The sequence below is a fragment of the Rattus rattus genome, chromosome X, assembly GCF_011064425.1.
Source record: "Rattus rattus isolate New Zealand chromosome X, Rrattus_CSIRO_v1, whole genome shotgun sequence".
In the NCBI taxonomy this organism is placed as follows: Eukaryota; Metazoa; Chordata; class Mammalia; order Rodentia; family Muridae; genus Rattus; species Rattus rattus.
In genome coordinates, this window is record NC_046172.1 from 2,186,570 (window position 1) to 2,214,371 (window position 27,802).

A 27,802-nucleotide genomic window follows, 5' to 3' on the forward strand; every position below is an offset into this window, starting at 1 on the left:
TCTACCAAATATAAGTAGACATGACTATGGGTGAATTCTACAATGATGCTATAGTCAAAAAAAGTACACAAAACTCTATGAAATTTTAGAGGGATAATGTTATACACACTTGGTGTTGCTGCATTAAGACAAACTGACTTTCCAGCTGTTCCAGCATTAGTTTCTGTGCTGGATTTAAATTATTTCTATTTGCTCGGAGCTGCTCCAAGTGCTGGGGGGAAAAAGAGAGAATATAATTAAAGACAGATTTAGAAAGAAGCTAACAAATCTATTAAATCTTTATCTGAATAATTAGAAAAACTCAAAACCACTATTAAGGTTAAACACTGATTTCTGATCAATAAGAATCCAATTCAATCTTTAAGTCTTTTTATAGTTTAAGAAACCAAAGTAAGAGCACTAAGAATTCATCTGAACACAGTTTATTTTAATGTGATCTTCGAGAGATATGGGCATGAAGTTTTAATATTATAGTAATTTTTGGTGTTTATGCAGAAAGCTCTTTAAGCTTAAGAGACATGATAAGTATGCCCCCAAAAGCATTGTTTAGAACAGCAAGAGCCTGAAGACACCGTCTAAAACTAGTGATCAACTTAAGAAATAGTATACTATCTACATAGAGAAATATGGTCTTTTCATATAACAAGTAGACTGTTTATATATTGACCTGAAAAGGTCTCTAAAGAACATTAATAGTTTACAGTAGACCCACTTATGCAAAGGAGGTATCGTTTAAGATCCCCTAGTGAATTTCAAAAATCAGAGAAGAGTTAAACCTACAATTTAATGACTATTCAGTCCTAAAACCACTATATACTGAGGCCATAGCCAGTACAGTATTAGGTGTGACAGTAAAACTAGCACAAAATTCTATTTATTTACAACTTGAAGTAAAAGAGCAATCTTTACCGTAGATCTTAGCAAACTTAGCACATGGTATTTTGTGCCTTTTTAAAAGAATTTTTACGTGTTCACTTGGAGGAAGCACTGTGTGGATTCTCTTTGATATACTACAATTGTTAAAATCATTATTCTTGTGGTTTGTGGTCATTATTAATGCAAGAATCATGATACTTCAAACAGTTGCTTTGACAGTGAGAAGGCTAGTAAGAGATTAAGGGCCAATTAGCATATAATGGCCTAAATACATTGGACAATGAGATGATTGATATCTCTGGTGGGATAGATTTCATTATGCCAATAGGACCTTATAATTTAGAAGTTATTGTGTGTGTTTTTTTTTTGTCAGAAATTTTTCATTTAATATTTGTGGACCATGAATGACTACACTTAAGTGAAATAACTTGTACATACATAACACAGCTCTGCTAAGATAGGTAATGCCAGAAAAGTGTCAGGACACATCAGTGAATTAGAGCAGAAGATGAAAGAAGGCTTTATCCTATATAGTCTATAGTCATACTTTATGCATCTACATGCACATTCTGTTCCAAAGACAAAAGAGAAACAAGTGGGAAAAAAAAAGGCTGAATTATCTTCATCATTATGTGTACACGTCATGGACTGAGTTTCTTAATCATTTAACTTTAAGAATTACTAAAATCTCACTATCTCTATTCTGTTAAATATTTTTTATTAAAAGATTATGGGAGGGGAAATCAGGAAAGGGGATAACATTTGAAATGTAAATAAAAAAAAATATCCAATAAAAAAATTATCTTACATACCTGTAATTTCTGTGGTGTCAAACACCATGAATGAGTTTGTTGCTGTACTGGAGGATGTGGCACAGCATTGCCACCACTCCAATTATCAGAAGTATTCTGAGGGAAATTGATAAAAAGAAACATTAAAGAATATTTGGTTAAGTCAATAGAGTTAATTAATGACTAATGAAGGCTAAATGACTGAATTGGAGTAATTACATAAAAAGTTATTATTACTTTCTTTAAAAATTTACATGCACATTAAACTTAATATTCATAATTTAAAAAATGTTGATTCTGTAATAAGCCACCCCCAAAAAGCCCACCCCTAAACTATGGCCCAAACTGCTAGCCTACACACCACATTGTCTACTAGAATCAATATCAAATATATTTTAATGTTGGTAAAAGTGATGATGAAAAGTGTGCTGATAACTTAGCGGCAGGGAAATGGATATAATGATTGATGAATGCAAATTTATCCCTACTTTATTTAATATGATTCTAAGAGTTCGGGATGGGAAAACTCAAACCTTTTTACTCTTCTACGATGTCCACAGATTTAAAGTAAAGGACAGGAAATGTTCAAACTGCACAATTACAGGGCAGTTGGAGCTTCTTTGACTGGGATTCTCTATTTCTCTAGGACATATACCTTTGTTGGACTAGATGTTCTTTTCCTCTTGGCAGGACTGGACAGGTCATCTACTTGGCTAGGAGGAATCATGTGTAGTGGCAAGGACTGCTGTGAAATTGGTGTTTGACTGAGGCCTAATACAGGTTCAGTATTTGGATGATGAGGTTTACATGCCTAAGAATCACAGAAGGAAGACAAAAATAGGGTGCTATATATTCTTAGTTCATTCCTTCAAATTATAAAACTTACAAGCTGCATATTTTTCATTTTCAAAGTCATGTGGACATCTCTGATTGCAATTATTGAAAGTCAAAAAAAAAATCAATGAGTCATTATCAATGGAGGAATGTGTACCTTCCTTTGAAAATCTTCTTTAAAAAAATTAAATAAACTACTACAGCATTATTTTAAGAAATGTTGCAAAAACATGAAAATGCACAAAGGTTCTAAGTTGGTACCCCCAAATTTATTCCCATATCAGAGGGAATTTTATTTTGATCTAGATTCCCTTAGCACTTAAATGAAAGGCCATTATTAATTAATAAAAGCCTTCTATGCTTACTTAAAATAAGCTTGACTACTACAGATTGAAAAGAACCCTTAAAGCTGGGCACCTGCAGAACATAACCCAACTTCTCACCTGCTGTGCTGTGTTCATGGCACCCTGCCTGGAGGTAAGCTCTGCGGGAATTGGTAGGCTCCATGCCTCCTCAATACTAGGAAGTAATTTAGTTTTATTCTGTAGACTACCTTGTGGAAGGTTACACAACTGAGCCTAGGAAAAATTATGTAAAAAGCAAATTTAACACAAGCCTACTTGAGTAAGAGCAAGTCCACTAAATCTTCCTAAAGGCTATAGCTTATTGTTTTTAAAAGAAAATAGATTCTAAATTTGGGGCTTTAGAAAGATAAGTATAAAGAGGGTAACCAGAATATAAACCTTTGTGAGAATCAAAACATAACTAAGCTGTTTCCAGGGTTCTCATTAGCTGTCTTCTCATGAAACTTCAAGCAAGAGTGAAAGACAGTGTTTGTGTTCTTTTCTTTAAAATGCTATGACAACTTAAAAATGTAGACAGTACACTGAAAAAAACTTAAGCAAATTAATAATGCATCAATGTGCAAAAGAGCATTTTAAAAAAGTATTGCTTATCTCACTTAGTAAAATGTTACAAGCTATGGTATATTTAGAAAATAGAGAAACATATAGGCATCAAGAGACAACTAGACAAATTTTCCAGCCACCCTATTCCTGCCTGAGTGTTCTAGGAAAATATGTGGTTTTTAAAAACTTGGTCTTTAAAATTTTTACCTGTAAATATTTAATTCGTGCTGCAAGTCCAGAGGTATTACTACAATTTTTGCTTCTAGTTGCATTTAAATAGCATTTAATAGCATCTTGAGGCTGGTTGCAGGATTCATAGAGAGTGCCTAGATCCATCCAGGCTGCAGCATGGCCATGGTCCAATTGTACAGCACAAATATAAGCTTGTAAAGCATCCATAGGCTGATTTTGCTGTTGATAGAGCACACTGAAAGGAGAAATTAAGAAAAAAATAAGTCAACTAAGAACTGGTTACTTTCATAGCATGACTTTCATAATAAAGTTTGTTATATGTGATGCAGTCATCTTTGCACACCAATATCATTAATTTTAGACAGTCTTACCCTATTGAACACCATGTATCTGCACTTGCTTCAGATTTATCAATAGATTGCCTGTAAGATATAAAGGCATCCTGAACTTTCCCAATACTTGAATAGCACCTGAGAGGGAGAGGGAAGGGGGAGGGTAAGAAAATTCCATCAATACCAAAACAAATTACATTTATTTGCTTAAAAAGGGTTATATATTAAAGCAAATTTTTAAAAATGTATTACGTTAATATATTTAGGCATGCACATGTGTGTGTATGTGCAAGAAAATTACAATACACACGTTAACTAGCAATTTACAACTGTATTATAGTCTTTCTCAGAGGAAGTATACTGCATTGATAAAGTCTATTAAAACAAGTATAGGTCATTTCACTTCAATATTATAATACTAAAAGTTGGACATAGCCCCTCCATGCTCTGCTTTTAAATCTTGACCTCTAGTTTTTCAAATAGTCAGATTATAGAGTTCAAAGAACCAAAATTACATGTTTTTATTAGGACCCAATGAATTTTTCTTTTCTTAAACAACAACAAAGGGCAAACATTATTTAATATATAAAGACATTAATGTAATGGTTTGTTTCTGAGTATCACAAACAATATATAGTATATAGTATTTCATGACTAGTAAAGCCAACAACATTTAGATTTTAATGCCTGACATTTTCTTAAAGAGTATGTACCTAATACAAACATCACTGAAATAACAAAGACAAAAATTATATGTTTGGTGCTAAAAGAAAACAACCATAAATCATGTCTTGAAGGAGTTTATAATTTAATTATTTTTCCTTTGCCCCAACCGGGGTCTTACTTTGTAGCCCTGGCTGGCCTAGAACTACCTGCCCCTACATCCTGAGTGTTAAAATTAAAGGCATACTCTACCACACCTAAATAATTTCCAATAGAGATGAGGACTAAGGGTACTGTGCATATCACAATGCCCTATCAGATGGCTAACAAACAGTTTAGGAAGGGACTACAATCCACTCAGAATTAGGAAAAGGTACAAGGATGAGGTGAGGATAGCTTTCCAATAAACTCGTATATATCTTACTTGATTGTGTTGGAAGATCACTGGTCTAGAGTAGCCACCACCAACAATAAAGTAAATCTGAAAATCTTTGTTTATTCAGAAACTATTTTTATCCCCAGAGTTATTCTTAGAAATTTTACTGATTTATGTAATTTACAAGTGTACTGACATAGAAAATGAGAGGAAATATTCAAAAGCAATATGGACAAGTCCTAATGTATTTGTTTAAAAAACAGAAATGCACATGCAACACACTCACACACATGTTGGCACACACACACTTTAAGACCTTCCACCCCCAAACTTTGACATCTGTTTCCATAGCCATCTGGAAATGGCTATGATAAAAGCAAAAGAATATTCACCTGACAACAATGTATAGTATAGACTGAAAGTAAAGCTATATACAGAAAGATGGTTATATTCACTGGTTTGTAATGGGTCAAAGCTGAGATGAAAGTAATAGAAGCAGAAAGAAGCAAAAGAAAAAGGGAAAGAAAAAAAATAGCTCCATAGGAATCTACCGTTGAAATTTATCTACATGAAGAAAAGCTGAAAGAACACAGCACATCTATTAAAGAGCAGACAGAAACAGGCCTAAAAAATTATGATCATAGGTTAGAGAGAATCAGATAATTTTACTGACTAAACAGAGAAACAAGTTCCAAATACTACCTGCGAAAACTGTTAAACAGAAAAAGAATTTGTGACAAGGTCAGGAACAAAAGCAAACGACAAAGATAGGAAAACAAACATCCATTCATAAGCTTTCTCATATTAAAAGCAAAGCATCAATTAGATGGTAGTGACTATAAGAATGAATCAAAAAAACCTGACACCATTACTGAGGCTATTGGACGCTCACAAAAAGGTACCTATCATGACTGCCATTCAAAAGACCCAACAAGCCACTGAAAGAGTCAGATGCAGATATGTGCACCCAACAAATGGACAGAAGCTGCTGACCCCTCTGGTTGAATTAGGAGCAGCTGGAGGAAGCAAGGAGGAGGCCCACCCTGTAGGAGGACCAACAGTCTCAATTAACCTGGACCCCTGAGATCTCTTAGACACTGGATCACCAACCAGGCAGCATACACCAGCTGAGATGAGGCCTCCTAACATATATACAGCAGTGGACTCTTGCGATTGGGTTCAGTCAGGGAAGATACACCTAACTCTCAAGAGACTGGAGGCCCCAGGAAGTATAGATGTCTTCTGGGGTGGGGACATCCTTGTGGAGACACAGGGACAGGGGTGGAGGGTGGGGGTGGACTGGGAGAGGAATAAAATCTAGAGTGTAAAAATAAATTAAAATTTTTAAAAAGTATATGCAATATAACTTTATATTAAAAATAATGCTTGTTTTTAAAAAACAGTCAAAACCACACCTAGAATATTATGACGGATGAAAAATAATTACTATCTGAAATGATCATCTTCAACCATAAAGCAAGTTAGAGTGTGATAATTATCGCTTGTTTGAAAAGTCAGGAAATGTCTATCTGCAAAAATTTAATACATCTCAGTGGTTTAGAATATATAATTATTTGACTGAAGATAAGAAAAAATATGGAATAATGCTTACTGAGGCTGAAAAATCAATGCATCTTAAAACAGTAATTCTAGATATGGTTCATTATAAACTAATTTTATGAAACTAGAATTCAAGGGAAATTAAAACCAAACCAAAAAAACAACACAAAACCCCAGAAGTTTTGAAGCAGGAATGTACATAACAGATCATATATTTTGAGGCCAAATAATTGTTATAAAGGGCTCATTCGCTTTCCTGTACATTGGAAGACTTTTATTTATTTTTAGCAGAAGCCCTAATCTCTACCCATGAGGTGCCAGTAGCAGTTTCCCTTGTCTCCTAAGAACCATTCATTTAGTGCACAACCCCCTTATAAAAGATAGCACATACTGGAATTATAAAATATGGTAGATACCAAGTTGTTACTGAGCTAAAAGCTGGAAGATGCCATTCATGCTACCAGAGGAGAAAAGCAATTATCAACTTCACTCAGTTGTGAACCCTGTACCCTAGAATAACAACTGGCCTGGCAAGATATGCCCATTAGTGTAATAGTGGCAAGAACTTATTAGGAAAAACCAACCACTTTCTAATTAGATATAAGGCCTACTCTACAGCATGGAACTCATACCCAGCACCAAAAATCTGTGACTAGACACAGGCCTGTATGTCCTAGGAAAGAACCTATTACTATTACTCTGCTAAATGACCATAGTATTAAACTGATTTTTAGTGGCTTATTATTGGATCTATAGATCTGTCAACTTTCATTAGAGAGGCTTCTATTTACAGTAGATGGTGATTAAAAGACCCTCAAGTGGTCAAAGTACAAAGACTAAGAGAATGAAAATTCCCAGTCCTAAATGGGAAATTTGTGCTATAACTTCTCTTTTCAGGGCTCAGGAATCATTGAGGGTAGGGTGTTTGTAAAGAGTGTAAAAGGGGCAGAATTGGGGATGACTGGGTAAGTAAAAAGGGGTGGGGGGTCCCTTGAGGAATTGAGGGAAGGATAAAGATGATCAAAACACCCAGTAAAGAAATTCTCAAAGCAAAAATGAAGAAGAGGCAGAGGAGAAAATTGAAGCCTCAAAAGGGTGGTGTGTGTGGGTGTGCGTTTGTGTTTAAGTCATCCACAATTCTACAAAAGTTAATTAAGGCCTTACTTAAATTTGAGTCTTTTGGTGCCTAGTATACTGAGTTTCCACTATATGGTGAAAGGCAAAATGGGTTAGGAACAATTTATCAAATACATATATATAATATATCAAATAACCCCTGAACAAAATTCTGACAGTCAGTGTCTCTAGACAGTTCAACAGTAGCATACTCACTTTCTTAAAAAATATAAGATTTCAAGTTAAAGTATGACTTGAGGTCTACTACTAATCAAATGCTAGAAATTACATAAGGAAAAGCACATAAATAATTCACTGAAAAAAGTAGTATCTGATAGGCCCTTTAAAGAAACTAGTAGCAATTCAGGTTAATGAAACAAACAAACCCCCAAAACAAAAAAAGTTCCTTAAGACAAGGTTATGCTATGAAAAAACTATTATACTTAAAAGCTTACTTCTATCATTTGTCTTTCAGGAATCTTATTATATTCTATTAAAAAGAAAAACTATATATACTGTTCAAGGTATAAATGTAAATTAACATTTGAGGTTGAAATTAAAATCTCCTAGCTATTATAACTATAAACCACAAAACATAATTATCTGGGTAAGTCTCACCTTCCAAGGAAATACCAGGACTGGCCAGAATTTGGATCTGCTTCCAAGGACTTCTGGAGATATTGAATAGCATAACTTTCCTTGGTGGCCTTATCTCCTAGAAGATCCACAGTGTGATGCATCCAACCTTTAAAACATTAACATACATTATGTAACAGTTTTATTTTTGAGAACAGAAAGCAAAAATTTAATAAAAGTAACCATTCTCATTAATGCATTCTTGATATATTTCAGAATATATGTATTTTGGTATTTTAGAATTACTAATTCTTGTAATAAGGTTTTTCTCATAGGAAGGAATATCAAATAGATGAACAATGTTTCAGAGAAATTAAAGTATTTAAAACGATTACTTAGGGGGTTGGGGATTTAGCTTAGTAGTAGGGCGCTTGCCTAGCAAGCGCAAGGCCCTGGGTTCGGTCCTCAGCTCAAAAAAAAAAAAAAAAAACCAAAAACCCAATTACTTAACAGTAGATTACAAATACTAGATAAGTTCAAAAACCTACCACTAATCAAACATATCTACTTTAAATGTACATATAATTGATCAAAATTATAAATAAGAAGGCGGCACTGGCTATTAGCAGTCATTTGCTTATACAAAGAACACAGAAACATCATACATATTATTCCACGTAAAATTTAAGTCCAAAGAATTTCCAAGACATACTATTAACCCAATATTTATTTCAAAGAAATAAATAACTATTGATAGTTCAGTTCACATACACATATAATCCCATCTCCTTAAATAAACATAATTCACATAGTATGTAAAATAAAGACTAGAAAGAATTATAAAATACTAAACTTTTAAAAATAGAACTAAGAACTATTCAAATGTTAAGAGTAATAAACTTTTCTACAAATATGAACATGGAGATGGCTCATTAGTTAAAAATACTGGGCGGTAGGTTTGTTTGGTTTTGAGAAAACCTAACTTCAATTCCCAGTACTACATAGTGGTTTATGATCTTCTGGATCTCCAACTCCAGGAGATCAAATGATCGATACTTTCTTTCAGTTTTTGGTTTGTGGAGTCTTGGGTGGCCCTAAACTAGGAAGGCCTTAAACTCAGAGATCTCTGAGTGCTGGGAGATTAAAGCCACCTCTTCTGGTTTTGGAAGGTACTAGATATACCCTTGGTACTCCGACATAAATGCAAATCATATACATAAAGGAGCTGCAAAATTGGAGAGAAAAAAAGAACTTAAGTAACTAGTTAATCGAAAAAAAAAATCATGATATACTATATTCTAAATCTTTGAAATGGAAAAGAGCCATTTGTTTAAGTTTGCCAATAGATCGCATTTCAATTGCAAATCTCTCCAATGTATAAAATCTTGTTTTATACATTTTATTCTTTGTACATAGTCTACATCAAGACCTTGTTTTTTGACAATTGGTATGTACCCAAAGACATCTTAAAGGAATTCAGTTACCACATTTTATCAAAATGAAAAACAAAACAAAAATCAGACCATACTTCCCATCTGCTCCTATTACTAGAAAGAACAAGATGGGCGCATGTCTCACCAGGCAAAAGTGTTTGTTCTACAAGTCCGAGTACATAAATTCAATCCCTGGGAGAAAAAGAAAATGAACTCCTGAAAGGTGTAGGTGCCTTTCTTACTGCCACAGGTAGGCCATGGTACCTGTGTCCCTGCAAGTGCAAGGTGTCCCCTGCCCTCATAATATGGTTTTGTTTTTTTTTAAAGCAGTCTAATTTTTTTTTTAAAGCAGTCTCTAAAGAAATGGCCTTTAACCAGAACTGGCCCAGAAACAGAAAGCAAGCTACTATGAAGCAAACATAATTACACAAAGTCATGTGTTTACTTTTATATTCTGAAATTTAACAAACCACTGTCAAACATCAGGTGATTTATGAATCAGACAAAATAAAACTACCATATTCCAATAATCTATTTCTTAAAAATATGTGTGCATATTAGATAAATAGCAATTAGATTGGTTAAAGGGAGGATATACATATATTCTTCTATGAAGCTAAAATTGCATGGAAAACAACTAGAAATAAGATGGATAAAAACATTTATATTCATGTATTAGTTGAGAGGTAAATAACTTTGAAAGCATCACATGTGTTTTTCCCAAGTTAAAAAACAAAATCTTTTTCACTATACTAGCAACATTTTTAAATTTAATGAAAAAAAATTCTTATTACTCAAACACTGTAGTTCGCTAAAAGTATTTTGATACACTTATAATTCTTAAAAATAGACAAAATTAAAATGTAAAAACAAAGGTTTCATATGAAGGTATGGTGGTATGAATGGGGCATTTGAATACTTGGCTCCCAGTTTGTGACATTGTTTGGGTAGGACTAGAAGGTATGGCCTTGCTGAAGTATGTCTCCTGGGTGGGCTTTAAGGTTTCAAAAGCTCCCTGCCATCACTATCAGTTCATTTTCTCCTATCTGTCTACTGCTCCTCTTCCACTTTCTGGCTCCACCCATAAGGATGGAGATGAGTGCTTTCTGTTGTTCCTACCAACATGCCTGTCTACTGCCATGTTGTGATATATTCTCATCCTTCTAGAGCCATACTCTCAAAACAAACCCTTCTTTTGATAAGCTGCCTTGGTCATGATGTTTTATCATAGCAATGAACAAATAACAGGTAATGTCATTATGTATATATAGTGAAACACAATAAATGGAAGTTTAAAACTGATTTCAAAATTGCAGTAAATAACTATTATAAAAATACATGTATACAATGATAGTTAAAAACTGACAACTAACTTTCCTAGACCAAAACCAAACCAAGAAGGGTAGAGGTGAGGGGGAAAGATTCAATAATTAGGTAACAAAATTAAATATTGAAGGGCTTTATTGCTCTCTTTGCAAGACAGTTATCTAAAAGCCTAAATGGCTACATACCCTCACATTTAACATTAAAATAAGACGGCATGCTTACAAAACCTATAGCGTGCTAGAGTTCGTGTAGTTTTAAGATAAATATTTTAGTGATTAATACTGATGAAGCTGTGAAAGGAAGCTCATAAACCACTAAATCAGTTAATTTCACTTAACGTAAATTACAAATGAACCTGGTACAAAAGAAGTTCTCATGCCTTCTTACCCAATGATTAGAGAGAATTTTCAGAATTTAAAAGGACCATGTATATCCGGAAATTACGGTATAGAGACTAAGACAGAAAACACTTAACAGAAGGTTCAGATTTTTATCAACTATGAAAAAAGAATAACAGAAGAACACATAAGACATCATGCGATTACATACCTAATTGTTGTAAGACAGTTGCTTTTACTTGTGCAGAAAGGTTTTCTATCTGCAAAAGTTGCTCATAAGCTTCTTTTGCAGAATGATACTTCCTCTAAAGAGCAGAAAAAGAAATTTAGAGAAAAAAACAAAAAATATAAATGTATTCCAATATTAAGAATTATATATAGTATTTATAATGCTTTGGCAGATTAAAAAAAAACTAGCTTAAAGTAAGAAAGTGCTGATTCGATTACTGATATTTAACACCAGACACATTCAAATAGATATGTTCCACTCTGTATATGTAAAGCTAGTAATAGCACCCATCATAACAATGTATCATTAAAATATAACCTTTTAATTTTTAAGTATTTGCCAATTCCCAATAACTAAAATCATCAACTCACTTAATAATGTAAATCACCTCAATTTTACTTAATAATGTCAGGAGAGTACTCTCTATCCAAGAGTATAATTTGTCTCCTTAGAAAGTTCCCAAGAAACTCAATAATATAGGACACCCCTCCCCCAAAAAGCTATAATAAAAATCACAGGCACAAAAGTAATTAAAATCCTGTTATAGACATAATCTTTCCAGAATATAAAATCTTACACAATATTTATAACATCTATAATTTTAATTAAGATTAATTAATTATACTATTCAATGCTTATAGTATTTTCAAGTTCCACAGGCAAATTTCTAAATGTGACCATTTACACATAGTACTGCCTGCAAAGTTTTAACACGACCAAAAGCTACTCTCACAAAAGTCATAAAGTTTAAAACAACAAAAGGCCAAAAAATGGAAAGTATACAAACATTGCCTTTAAATAACATTTTGTAGAACAATAGGATTCACAGGCTTTTATTATTATTACTATTGCCATTTATACTTATTAACTGCCTGAATGAAATAAATCATAAAAATTGTAGGGAGAAATACAAAACTGGCTATGTGGCTAAGTCACGTACCCTATGATCTGATATCTACAAATTAAATATAAAAGGTAATTTCTAATCAATCTATTGACTCATTCTAAGTATCAAATGAAATTAACAAGCAGCACTGGAAATAACTAAGGAACTATATTATATAAATACATTATGAGGGAGCATTTTAGACAACTGCACATTGAGATTATCAGTACTTATTAACTGAAGTTCATGAACTCAACTAATTCCTTTTTTTTTTTTCGGAACTGGGGATCGAACCCAGGGCCTTGCGCTTCCTAGGCAAGCGCTCTACCACTAAGCTAAATCCCCAACCCCTCAACTAATTCCTAAGACATTAATCTTATCTAGTCTACAAAAGTTAAATAGGCAGTAGTTAAGTAGGATAAGGACTAACATACTCAACCTAGTTCCTTCAACCAAAAGATATTGTTGAACAATAAACACATAATGGAAATGGTTGGGGCTACAAAGTAGCATGAGGACCAAAAACAGAAACTATGTTATATACAGATAGCATATTTTGGAGAAAAATGTTCACATGCTTAGAATACTAGAAGACTGAGCAGAAAATTTAGAAACTGCTTATAAAAAGTCAGTTTAAGATGACTGGTTGTAACCCAAGATAATGGAGACTAGGAGCTATTTCAACTAATAAAATCAGATTTTTATCATAGAGAGACCATATGTTGTAAAATATCTCAATGCTGTTATATACACCAAACCGAGAAATATAAAACAGTGACATGCACGTAAATGTTTGCATCATATCAAGAAACACAAAGTTGGCTTTTGCCTCATATTATGTACAAAACAATGATAACTGCATTAAAGGTTTATTAATAAGAAAAAATACAAAGAAAAAATGCAAGTGAGTTCTTCCTCGAGACAGGAGTTCACTGAACATGGCAAGCTAGCACAAATCACAAGTGACAACAGAGAGTTGACAAAACAACTATAATCCCTGCCTCAGGATGCTAAGATGGAAGGATAATAAGCTGAAGGCAAGCTAGACTACATTGTGAGATCTTTAAACAATCAAAATAAAAGTCTGGAGAGATGGCTCTGTTCTCTGGACCCATATCTGGTGGATCACAACTTCCTATAAATTCAAGGACACATGTGTACACAAACTCATGCATACACACACACACACACACACACACACACACACACACACACACACACACACACACGGTAACTGATTAAAAAAATCATTTAAAAACAAGATATTATAATAAGTATCTACAAGAGAATAAAGCATTCTCTACCGCAAAAGAAATAGTAAACGTAACTAAATCAAGTTTATAAGCAAGTTATAAATGATTCCTCTCTGGATATTTCAAGTTTCTTGTGTATCAACTGATGAAGCAACATTCTGACTAAACTTAATGAGTATATATGTATGTAACAATACCCCAAATTGCATTAAGTTCCCTGCATATACTTAATTTCATTAGTGCATGGTATAATTGATACTGTATTAATTCTTTTTCACTTGGGTAAAATTAAAACACTTACCTGGGTTTCATATAAGTGGGCAATGTGAAACTGAACTATAAAGAATGATAGAAAACAAAAACAAGTCACAAATAATACAGCAAGATTTGGGGTAAATTAGGCAAGAATGACATTACAGAATATAAGCATGGTTTATATTACATAGATTTAAGTAATAGGTGAATAACTTTTACTTGCTTTTAATAAAAAATATACAATCATACTGAAGAATAGGATAATAAACCATAGCAGTCATTGTTAATCATTATCAAAATGTGTTAGTTATTAATTATTAATGTTAACAGATATAGCAAATGAGTATATAGTTTATAAAGTTACAAATGACAACATTAAGTAAATAGGCAAATCTTATAAACTTTTACATTTCAAGGCATAGTACTTCAAGTTGAGTTAAAAGTCAAATATGTGTTAAAGGCAATATCTAACAGAAAACATACAAACAAACGAGCTATCAGATTTATACTTTTATGTTTATATGTTATATTACACATAAACAATACTTATTAAAAAGTTACAGGCCAGAATGATCATGGTACTAACACAAAGATGGGTGTTTGATTTCTTTTTCTTTAGTGCTTCAGAGTTAGATTTGATCATTAACTAGAACCAAACAAGTAAAATCACTTGGAAGAAAAGTACTGAACAGTCCTGGAATTAAAATACAATTGTTGAAAATAAAAAGAGAATATTTTGGCTTTTAATTCTCCTTCTTTCTGATATTCTATCTTCCACATATGAAAGTAAACCAAGAATGAAGACTGATACCCCCCTTTTTTTAAATTTTGTTTTATGTTCTATTTCGATTTTATAAATTGATTTCAAGTACTCTCAGAGCCTCTCAAGATTACATAAATTTAGCCTGTGTACATTTGCTTAAAAAAACAAAAACAAAAACAAAAACAAAAAACACATAAGGTTCAAAGCTACGATCAAGTTTTCAGAGAAACTTGTTATCAATGTAGATTTCTGAAAATGATGCCTGACAGTGTGGGCAAGGAGTGGAAAGCTACCTTTTTATTCATTTCTATGTGTGATTCCTCATTCTTATTCTCTCTAGCTGAGTATGAGGGTAACAACATCACACAAGGTAAGGAAACAATGAATTTTAAAATAACATATTAATTTAAAAATATTACACTATGTTAAACATCAGATAAGTGAAAATTAAAATCTTTAGAACATGAAAACCCTCTAAATAATGAAGTTTTAAATTATAAAGAAGATATTTAAGGGCCTGTACCTACTCCTCTTTGCCTATTACAGCACAACTCTTATAGAGAATTCCAGTAGTATTATTTCCTTGTTATTTGAGACAGACTACTACAGGAAGAAGAGATAGAGTCTTCTAAAATATCAAAACTTCTTGCCACTAACATTTTTCTATACTGATGTCTAATAAGAGATGGTAATCAAAACAAAACATTAGCTACTTGGTGTTCTACTGCCACTCTATAAACTTCCTCTAGGCCATCTTATGGACTAATGAAAAGGATCTCATTATTTCAAGAATTACTAAGTCCAATGTTGCCCTTTATAGTATCAAAAGTACCATAGAGTTAATTTCGTTAAAGTCGTCTTGGAAATAGAGCAAAACAAACAAATATAAAAATTTCACCACCAAATTACATTTGGGATAAACTAATATTACCAACAAAAGGTCATAAAACTAAGTTTACTCAGAAATTAGCAAAATTAATACCAGAAGACTATTTTATCCAAAGCAATCTTATAACAGAAAGTCTCATATCACCATGATCTTGGTTTTCAAATTATAAACAGTAACTTACATTTTTTAAATACTGCTAGAAACATTTTTCCTACAGAATTGGTGTTCAAAGCTCTCTTTACCTTACACTTCTTTTTTGGGAGACACAGTGCTCTATCACCAGGCTACAACTGTAATTTGCCCATGCTATTAATCCATGTTATATTAAAAATTCTGCCAAGTTTTCACTAATCTAAAATTTTCCTTCAACCTTTCACAACAATGAAACTACTTGTCACTAACACTTTTCTATACTGCTGTCTAAGTCAGAGGACAGAAGGACACGGTAGCTGGGTACTGAATCTGTATTCTTCAGCACAACTCTTTATGCTTCAACTTTTGTATTCAAGTTAATACAACAATGTTTTTCAACTGTTCTCTTTCAACTTTTCCCTTAAGAGGAAGGAAGAGGGAAGAAGGAGGAAGAGGAAACAGAATTAAAGGAAAAGAATACAAAAACAATTTATAGCAAAATGATTTACTTTCAGACACACAACAGCTACTGAATAACTTGAAATTTTGGTACAGTGTTAGTCAGCTTCTCATTTGATTTTTCAAGAAATATTCTTTTTTAAAAATATAGCTAAATTAAAAAAAATACTCCAATTATCAAATTGGTTACTTTAAAGTATACTAAATAGACACTAAAACATTCAGGCTGATAAACATACCAAGCTATCAACTCCTGGAAAAAAGAAATCTATACAGAGAAAGAAAATAAAGAAAACCACAGCATTCTTCTTTAAGTTACTGGAAAATGTTGCCTCAAACTTTCCATATGATACATGAAACTATTATAGTAAAATCAAAGTATTTTCTAACATCAGAGCACAATAAGTGAGCTCCTACATAAACCTTTGGATATCTACTACATGGCTGGCAAATGTTATTTGTAATCCATTTATAATATAACTAGTAAGCTATTTAAAAAAAAATTAACCTTGTTCATCAGCTTACTTCAATTCATATATGTTTCAGACAGACTGGCAACACTATTTAATCTCCTAAGTGCTATGTGTTAAGCAGCCATAGTTATATTCGATAAGTGTAGAAGAAATAAACTATACAGAATTTGTTAATATGACTTTAAGTATTGTTATGATTTGATCTGAACACATGCATCAAAAGGTATTTAATACTTACTTTCAGCATTGGACAAAGTGCAGGGATTGCAGTCAACCAAAGCTAACTGAAAATGCTGTACACAAGGAGAAAGAAAGCCAATGCATTAACAATTTAGAGTTATATGAAAGGATCTTAAATATTTTTTCAGGTATATCAGATCTAACAAAATACTGAAGCTACGTTCCATAAATAGAATTTACAAACCAGTAAATGAGAATTACTTTGAACACTTCTATGAATACACTGTAGGTGTCTTCAGACACATCAGAAGAGGGCATCAGATCCCATTACAGATGGTTGTCAGCCACCATGTGGTTGCTGGGAATTGAACTCAGGACCTCTGGAAGAGCAGTCAGTGCTCTTAACCACTGAGCCATCTCTCCAGCCCTACTTTGAACATTTAATGCTACTAATTGAGATATATTTAATGTTGGATTATTTTCTTGAAGCAGATAAAAATAGAGAATTTGAAAAGTCAATCTTATCAAATTATCCTATGCATCTATCATTTTATTTATGAAAAGGCTTTAGATTTTAAGTATTCAAGTAAATGGGAAGTGTTACAAAGCAATTTAAATACAATGAATCTTTTTTATTTATTTATTTTTAGAAACAATTCTGGTAATGAAAGGGTTTCCTGTTCTCCAGGCAAACACCCAATCTACTGTGTCATCCTTTTTAAGAATGCTAAGTCAAAATTCAACTGTACTGTTCAGCTACTTTTTATCTTAAATTGATACTTAAAATTTTTAAAGGAAAAGTTTTATTCTGAGAATGGTCATGAAGGATAAAACTAATCAGAACTTTTAGAATATATGTATACAATTTGTTTAATTCCTCAGATAATATTAAGGTTAGTAATTTAGTAGTATTACACGGACCTACTATAAACATAAAAAATTCATTTCATCATCAACATTTAACACAAATGCTTTAAAATGCAAAACACTTGGTAACATCTGACACCTAGTTTTGCAAAATAAAATTGAACATACAAAAGAAAATAAACATAAATAAGCATTATAGAATTAGTATATTTAAGCTGAATAAACAAAATAATAAAAATCTTTGAATAGTTCTGAAAAAATGTCCCGCAAATATATATTGTCTAATTTTCTAGGTGCCATAAAACTTTAGCATTGAAAGTAACAATCATAATATAAGCCATTTTAATCAACTTAAGTAAGCTTATTTCTATTTAAGCAAACCGTATTAAAATAATTGATATTAATGATGACAACTTTTAGATGTAAACTCCAAGAGAATTAATAACTTTCAGTAAAGTAATACTATCACCAAGTATTAAGTATTGTATTTCAACATAGCTGAACTTGGTGAATTTGAACCTTCACCTAATAAGAATAAACCATCAGTTATCCAACAGTATATGGGAAGGAAAGTTAGAAAAGTACCATTTGATAAGAATAGAACTACTGTGTATACAATTTCAAGCACCCGCTACATATATGCAAACTCAAGCTAGCCTCTGCATTTATAGCTTTTTTAAATTTTAAGGCTTTCAGTAACTTCTAAATGGCTAAACTGTAATAGAACTACGAACACAAAATCCTAAATTAAAACACTTTAAATCTTAAAACACTTAACAAATATTTACGTGGAAGCCTCTAATGCCCTAAGGACATATACACACTGGACACAGTGGTATAAAACAAACAAACAAACAAACAAAAAAAAACAAAGTAAAAAGCTACATACTACACTTGACTGAATTAAAAAAAAGAAAAACTTTAAATATCTAATACTTCAAAGAGCCTTTGTACTTTTCTATAGTCTATTAAACAGATTGTATATTTTCAAACATCCCTTTGGTATGCTACCAGAGCAATAACAGTCTATTTTAAGATACATAAGTAGTAAGAATGTAAAGCAGGCTTTCCTCTCCACTGAAAGAACAGCATAGCAATCACACTTTCAGATTGTACTGTATTTCTAAGTCTCATCTAGCCTGTAAAAAGAAATTCATATTTGATAGAAAACATCCCTTTCCTATCTGGGAAAGAAAAGTAAGAACTAAACTAAAAGGAAATAGCCTTGAAGAGGACAGTCTTGAGTTTTACTGGTTTCACGGAAACATTGAAACAAAGATCATCTATCAGCATCCATGATTCTGCAGACAAACCTGGCGTGAATCATTTTGGTCATATATTTATACAATTATCAAAAATATTAAAAGAGGCAATCAAATCACTGTTCCATCAGTTCAAAACTACAATTCCAAAGAGAAAAGATAAGGAGAAATCAGGAAAAGACTATATATTCAAACCATGTATTAGAAAATGAATTATCTTATGAAATAATTACTGTTTATAATTTAACAATTACTTAATTTCTAATTAAAGCCTGAAATCTATATCCACATAATTACAAGTAAAACAAGTTTTAAATTTTCTCTTTCAAGTGCTTTATTTCTAGCTTTAGTGTCTGTCTATTCAAAATCTTATGGGTAAGCAATAATTTTTCTCATTTACTTACAAGTTATTAATGTAGAGCAATATTTGGATTCTAAGCCCAATCCACTAGGTTTTGATTAAGCAAGAATTGGAGGCACTATCATTCAAACCAGAAAAACAATCTGCATATCATTCTGATATACCAACAGCAGTTGTTAAATGCCACTGTTCTGGGGTTTTTATTACATTGTGTGCTTGTCTGTCTAGACCATTATTTCAGAACATATAAACATGGTGGGTAAACTGCCAAAACTATTATCTGTGTTCAATGAAGATAGGCATAGTATCTTCATAGTAACTTAAGAGTTACATGTTAGTGCTAGGCAGTGGTGCTACATGCCTTTAATCCCAGTACTCAGGAGCAGAGGCCAGGACAGGAGTACTATACAGAGAAAAAAACCCTGTCTTGAAAAACCAAAAAAGAGTTACATGTTAGCAACATTGCCAGTTTTTTATTCTATACCAGGACCTCTACTATGGCTTTAGCACTACATGTAATGCTCATTAAAGTTGGTGTGCTAGAAGGTTTTCGGTTTTGTTTTAACTTGCTAAGGAAATAGAGAACAGACTGTAACAGGAACACACAAACACAAAGACAATGAAAATAAGAAATATTTCAGGCTGAATAACTTATTTTTGTAGGGACCTTAAAAACAGGGCTTTATGTATTACCTGAGAAAAGGAAAGACATGCCAGATACAGTTGCAAATCAGTTTCACTATTATAGACTTCCAAAGGTATAATTTAAAAATTTTTTAATTGATCTAAAACAAGAGAAATGTAGGCTGAAAGGATACATAGATTTGATCTCTGAAATTGGTTATAGAAGAGCACAAAAGACAGTCTTGATTAAGCTGATCTAACATTCTCTTAAAGCCCTCAAACTTATCTTTTTACAGAGTTATTGTTACTGCTCAAGGAAAGACTACGGTATACTGATGTCTTCCTAATAGCTATCAGATCCTGACTATGTTCATTGAAAAATAGGTGAGCTCTCTTTGAAATTATGCCAGCCCGATCTCTCTTAAAAGTTTCTTTAACAAAACAAGACAAAATACATTGCATACTACTGATACTCAAATTGTCTTTTTGCTAACTCTTCTTTCTGGTTTTAGGCTTTGGCCTATACCACCTGACAGCCCTTCAGTAACTCCAACTCAATATACTTATGACTTATCTCTACGCAAAGAATTTTCACCTCCCAAATTCAAAATCCACTGCTTTACTTTATCGCTCATTTTAGTCATGAAACTGATTGTAGTAATTTGGATGTACAATGCTCCTCACAAACTCAAGTGTTCAAATATATGGCCCTCAGCAAGTGGCACTGTAGGAAAGCTGTGAAATCTTTGCTGAGGCAGTTTCTGCATCCTACCTATTCTCTGCCACGTCAGGCAGGTTTCTGTCCCTATTTCTTCTTTGTAATGATGGCCTATATCAAAACTATAAACCAAACTAAGCCTTTCATCCTTTGAATTAACTGTCATGTATCTACTCATCCATTCATCTGAGAACCCATTTGTCTTTCTGCTTTTACTCAGCTTTTCCCCGTGTATCCATTCCACTGAGCCTCCTAATATTGTTATAATAGTTTGCAAGCGTAGAAGTGACTCATTAAAAATGTAATGGCTGTGAGGCAGTGGCACACACCTCTGAGAGAGCAGGTAGACCCCTTCGTTCAAGACCAGCCTGGTCTACAGAGTAAGTTCGTTCCAGAACAGCCAAGGCTACACAAAGAAACCCTGTGTTGACATCTCCCACACACCAAAAAACCTAGACATGTGTCCAATGTGTACACACAAATTACAGAATGAGGCAACCTCATTTTCAAATTACTTTCAGAGTGAATAAATTATAACTATTTCAAAATAAAGCTGGTACATATATAATTTTTACTGTAAAATTTTATTTTCAAACATAACTTTTTAAAAGTAAAGTTGGATATATTAACTGCTTCATAAAGTTGTGGTTTAACACCGAGTGTAACTATAAATTTAAATTATTATGAACAAATGCTAATAGTCACTTTTGAATTGAAAATGAGTTGAGCTCTTAAAACATCTAGGAAAGAAAATTGTCATTTATGAGAGCTGCAAATTACCCTAACTCTCCTGTATAGGACATATTTATAACCACATATATAAGCAGTTAGGAAGTTTTCAAACATACTTCATAGATACTGAAGTATTTTACACATTTTGAATACTTTCTATATGGAGAACATATAATCAAATTCAGATAAATCTCAAATATAAAAACAAAATTTGACAGATAGAGTGAAGTAACTATTATTAAATTGCCACATAAGTCAATTGATCACCAGATAAAGTAAAAATTAAATAGTAGAAAAAGGAACAAAGAAGGAAAGTATATTGCATTCCACAAATAAGCATAAAAACATATAGAAAGCAGTCAACGATGGCATCAGATCAAAAGAAACATTGGTGTTCTACCCAATGGAAAAACAGGGTTGTACTGCTTTAAGGTTTAAGGTTTCAACCTTAAAAAATGGTTTCCAATTTCCACAATCAGAATTCATATTTCTGCTGACCATAAAAAGTCAAAGCAAACTGTTACAGTATCATAAAGAGCCAACAATTATTCTGAAGAAAGGAATATACAATGGAAGTAAAAGTAGGAAAAATTACCACAAATCCTACCATGCTCTCATGATTTTTAATCTATGCTTAAATACACACACACACACACACACACACACACACACACACACACACACACACACACCCCAAGTATTAAGATGTCTCTCAAAAGGCTTAACTGTGGAACTGAATACAACTTTATAGACTTCATCCTAGAATTAGTGACATTGCTACCAATAACAAAGATACTAGCATATGAAATTCATTAAATAAAAAGTTAAAAAAACATAATGAACAGGCCTTTCTCACTTTGTTACAACCAATTCAAAGAATTAGTAAATATGGATCCTATGACATACCAATACTCTATAGTATCCTTTAGTGAAGAATTTCTTTCCTTATTACCTTGCTATAGGCTAAATCCAACACTAAGTCTTAAGTTTTAAAATTTCCAACACATTTTTTCTAAATTACTGAAGGAGATGGGGAACTTTCCAATTACCTTTTTAAATGGTAAATCATATGCATGAGATAATCACTCTCAATCCACTCTAAAACCAGAATTTTCAAAATGTAAGAAAAAGTAAGAAATGAACATCAAGAAGGAATGAGAATACATCAAGTATGAAATAAATAACTGTCATTGTCTCCAGACAACAGAAATAACAAAACTGTAAGGTTAAAGTATCAATAAAAACATGAATATTAATTCTATGGATAAAATTAATAGCTAATATTCAAATTCCTAGGACATGCTTGACTATATGAAACAATCTGTGCATCTAGAATAATAAACAAGTATTTTATAAATTAAAAGGTGGTTTCTTGAAGTGAGTATCATCTTCATTTATTTTTTTTCAGTGATAATATATGACCATTTAAAATTGAGAATAAAATTCACAAATTTTGAACCAGATATTGTGGCTCATACCTGTAGTCCTAGCACTTAGGTACTGAGACAGGGTAACTGGAAGATCTAGGCCAAAAAGATCAAATCTAACCTGAGTTATAAGTTTTTAAAATCAGACAACCAGAAATGAATAGTTCCCAGTAAAGTGAAAAGAATGTGAATTGCTATTTTGCATGAAAGTATGATGTAAGATAAAATGATATAGGAGGCATTCAGAGAAACAATGAGATCAGGTTTTTTAGACAACATATAAAACCAATTTCTCTTTAAAATTCTTTTTAGTCTACATTGCAATTAGGCATTTAACATTTTATAGACCCTTTCACTTGATCATTTAAGCCATACCTATACCTGGTAAAGTGCCATGCTTTTATTTTTAATTTTTTAAAAGTATCATTTGGGTTCAATCTATTTTACTTCAACTGTATTTTGTATTCTTATCTTATTATCTTCAAATATCAAATTATAAAAAGACACTAGCAACAGGCCATAAATTCAGATTTAAAAAAGGTTGGGGGAGTCCCTTTTAAAAAAAAAAAAACTCAAAATGAGCTAGTGAGATGGATCAATGGGTAAAAGCTAATAACCTTATTTAAATCCCTGGGACCCATGGGACCCACATGGTAAGAAGAGAGAACCAACTACTATAAGTTTTCCTTTGACCTTTTGGAAGGACAGGAAGTGCTCTTAAGCACTAATTCCCCAAATCTAACAACTGTTAATTTGATATGTTTTAATAATATTTAAATATGTATTGACTGAATGAAAAACATAGTTCTTGTTTTAATTTCAAATGTGAGAAATAATTTTAATAGTATAGCAGGGTGTAGAAATGTGGGGCACTATAGAAACTATCTGTCAGAATCAGTGTACTTTTAGAGAAGCAGCCATATAGCACACTGCTTTAAATATATACATATAAATTATTATTTATTAATAGTAATTATTAACAGCACTAAAAGATAATAAAAATCACACCCTAAACTCATTTAACTGAGTTAAAATGGCAATTAGATTCTACTGGGGCAGGGTATTATGTGATGTAGGAAAGAACGAACAAAAAGCTTTATCATCTGAAATGCAGTCACACTCAGGTAATAGTAAACCAGTTTACAAATGAATTAAGAAATGGTATGTCTACCACCAATTAAACCAGGAGATATTCAGTGGCCAGTTTAATGAGAAAAAAATGCTATGTGATTTAAAAATAAGGCTGTTAATTTCATACTTCTGAGGATTGGTAGACTGACAAAAACAATAAAAATAAAACAGACACACAAATCACATATCATAGGACTTAGGAGATGGCTGTAGAAAGACCAAAAATTCAAGGCTCAAGACATGGCTGAGTGGTTAGGAATACTGGTTTTAAAGAACCTAGGTTCGATTTCTTGCACCCACATAACAGCTCACAAACTTATATAACTCTATTCCCATGGGGATCTGATGTCCTCTTCTACCTTCCTCAGGTACCAGGAAAAAGTAGTATACAGATAAACATGCATGTAAATCATCCATACACATAAAATAAAATTTAATTTAAAAAAGGAAGAATTGAGCACTAACTTCTACTAGGTTCAAGCCTAGCCTGGGTTACATCAAATCCTATAACAAAAACAACAAAACAAAACAAAGGGGCACGGGGTGGCGGCTGTGGGGAGACCAACCCACCATACCCAAATCAAAAGCATAGTAAACTGAAAACCGAAACTGGACTAGGCACATACTCCTGTTGAATCCCAACAGTGGGGCTAAGAAGACAGGAAGACAGTAAGTTCTAGATCAGCCCAGGCCAATAAGGAGATACTTCATAGTCCTATTATATAGCTGGGAAAAATGGTTACTTATAAGATCCCAAATGATATGTATATACACATAAATACCCAGCTGTATAACAATTTTGTGAGGTAGACATGGTTACTCTGGCTCAGTAGACACAGAAAGAGTCAGATATTAGTAATTTTGCTAAAGTCACATAGTTACAAGGTATGTGGCAGCATCAAATTTCAAAGCCACACTTGCTTGCTGTGAGCTATTTACATAGTACTCAAACAGAACGAATCTGTTTTGGGGATATATTTTGATAAAAATATGAAATACTAACTGAATTAAGACCAGGAAGCCCTGGAATGTATTTCATATATAGATAAAAGAAACATACAAGAAAATAATTTATTTTGCATAAATGCTTTTATCGTGTAAAAAGTATTACATAAGCTATACCTCTCTTCAGGAAGAAGTCAAGAAAATAAGGTAGAGTAGATCTGATCTGGAGCTGGACTGATAATTCAGTAATTACGATTGTTTGCTGCACAACCATGAAGACTGGAGTTTGGATCCTAGCGCCCATGTAAGAAACAAGCAGGGTGTTCTGTGAATGCCTATAACTCAGGCTGTGAATGGGACAGAGAAAGAAGAACTGCTGCAGCTTGGTAGCTTTCAGCCTAGTTGAGAAGCTGTGAGTCCTAGGATGAAGAAGAAACCCTACCTCAAAGAGGTAAGTGGAGAGTGTTAAGAGGAGGATATTCTCCTCTAGCTTTCAAGCAAGCACATGTGTACATATATATGCATATACGTCAACAAACACAAAAATATTTTTAAAGATCTGTAACAGAAGGAATATTCATAGTATCCTCACTACTACAATATTCTTTTTTATTCATTTCCTGATCCCTCCATTATGTAGGAATTTTTTAGGGACTTGAGCCTTACTCAAAGACTGAGTTTAAGTGTTCTAATGAGGACATTGCCTTTGATAAACAATTAATAATGCCAAGAGGTCTATTCCAAACTAATGGAATAAAAGGTAAAATAATACTTCTGAAAAGATTAACAGGAAGACAGGTTCAATCCCCTGAATGGATGTCAATCATTACCTATGAAGCATTACTAATATTACTTTTAATACATATTAGTATTTTGCCTGCATGTATGTTTGTATGAGGATGTGGGATTCCCTGGAACAGGAGTAACAGACAATTGTGAGCTGCCATGTGGTTGCTGGGAATTGAACCTGGGTCGTTCTGGAAGAGCAGCCAGTGCTCTTAACCACAGTCATCTCTTCAGCCTCAAATGGCCAGTATGACAATAGTATATTAAGCACATAAATCATTGCTGTGCAAAGTCTTCCTATACAAAAGATGTAAAAGGAAGCTCTTCACTTATATTTTACTTGACAACCAGCTTTTAGAAAAGCCAACCTAGACAGACAGTATTCTAGTTACTGCCCAGTTCACTGGTCTTTTACAGTATGTCTATAAAAGTATCCTTAAAAAACAAACAAACAAACAAGCATAGAACTTTTATAAAAGGAAATCATCTTCAAAGAAACTTCAAATCCATTTACTCAACTGATCTTGACGACAACTTAATCTATAAAGTACTTAGTTAAATTAACTTTATTTGTATTTGTGTGTGCACACACGTGGGGAGATCAGAAGACAACCTGCAACAATCTGTTCTCTCCTTCTACCATGTGGGTCCTCAGGAACTGACTGAGCTGTCAGGCTCAATGCAAGGTATTTTACCTGCTGACACTGTAGCCTACAAAGCATCTATTCCAACATATTGTACTATGAAAAGTTTGATGATAGAAGAGCAACAGAAATTCTCCATTTATCCAGACAGAGGTAAAATACTAGTCAAAAAAAGTGGAGGCAGAGGGTTGGGGATTTAGCTCAGTGGTAGAGCGCTTGCCTGCAACCCAAGGGCCCCTGGGTTCGGTCCCCAGCTCCAAAAAAAAAAAAAAAAAAAAAAAAAAAAAAAAGTGGAGGCAGTCAAAAGGGGAAGTACTTCTGACTTCTAACTCCGTTTACTGAATGCTAAGCACTTACAGTAATATAATAAAAAAAGCTGCTCTTGGACAGAAAATGTTGAGATCAAAGAACTTCCATAATAGACAATGTATAACTTAGAGAAAGAAGGCTTCAAAAATGAGTATCAGTACAAGGGAAAAGAATCAAATCAAAACCTTGACATTATGAAAAAGAAAAATATATCAAAGAGCTCTTAAAGTCACCCATGTCTATAGAAATGAAATAAATATTGGATACTATTTATTGTTTTAAACAAATAACTAAAGTCATTTCTAAAAAGAAGCCTGCTCTTATTTAGAGCATTTTGGTAAGATCAACACGATCAAGATTAGTTAGCCTTTACCTTAGCCCTGACCACACAGGAAGGTTTTGGTGGAGCAGAAATAAGGGAAGCAGAAATACTTCCAGTTAGCTATGAAACACTGTACCTCCTGATTAAAGGGAAATCCTAATAATGTTGCTGTCTTGAAAACAGAAATTTTTATCCATACAATTACTGAAGTTATCATTGTAGTAATATTCAGGCATAGCTACATTCTATAATTTGAGACACATTTAATTAACACCCCAATAAATACCCGGAATAAAGTTTGCTAAACCACCGCCAACCTTGTGAAACTTAAGAGATGTTTTAACATTATCATGAACTGCTCAAGTAAGTTTATTTTATATAGTAAAACACAGTGAGAGACTTTGACAGCTAATGAAAACTGGCTACCGAGGAAGAATTTTTAAAATACATAAGGCAACATATCCAATTTATTTTCTACTTTAAAGCCAATGACATGTCGCAGCATATTTAAAATAAAAATACCACTAAGCTGAGGAAAACTGTAAATTCCAGATATTATATTCGTCACACTACTTAAGGTATGCTGAGATCTATTCCTCTACTGCACTTACATTGCCTTATGTGGTCTACATTTTTACGTTCTATTTGTCTTAATGTTCTTAGGTGCATAACTCTCATCAACATTTTTTTCCTTATAAAGTCATGAATGATTGGAGGAGAAACAGTGTTTGTATAATTTTCTACTTAAAAATCTAGAACAATTAGAAACACTCATGGAAAGAAAAACACTGATTGGAAGAAAAAACAAAAACAAAAAAAAACAAAACTTCACAG

The 27,802-nt window shown here is 32.8% G+C and overlaps 1 protein-coding gene across 1 annotated transcript in view; it reads right to left on the bottom strand.

Annotated features, from left to right (window-relative positions):
- The window catches only part of LOC116888872 (lysine-specific demethylase 6A-like), a 118,676-nt gene that overhangs the window by 17,046 nt on the left and 73,828 nt on the right, over positions 1–27,802 (bottom strand). Inside the window, 8 exon segments of the mRNA XM_032890136.1 lie at positions 110–211; positions 1,689–1,784; positions 3,617–3,836; positions 3,973–4,071; positions 8,267–8,393; positions 11,533–11,626; positions 13,991–14,025; positions 16,899–16,953. Coding sequence (XP_032746027.1) covers positions 110–211; positions 1,689–1,784; positions 3,617–3,836; positions 3,973–4,071; positions 8,267–8,393; positions 11,533–11,626; positions 13,991–14,025; positions 16,899–16,953 — 828 coding nt within the window.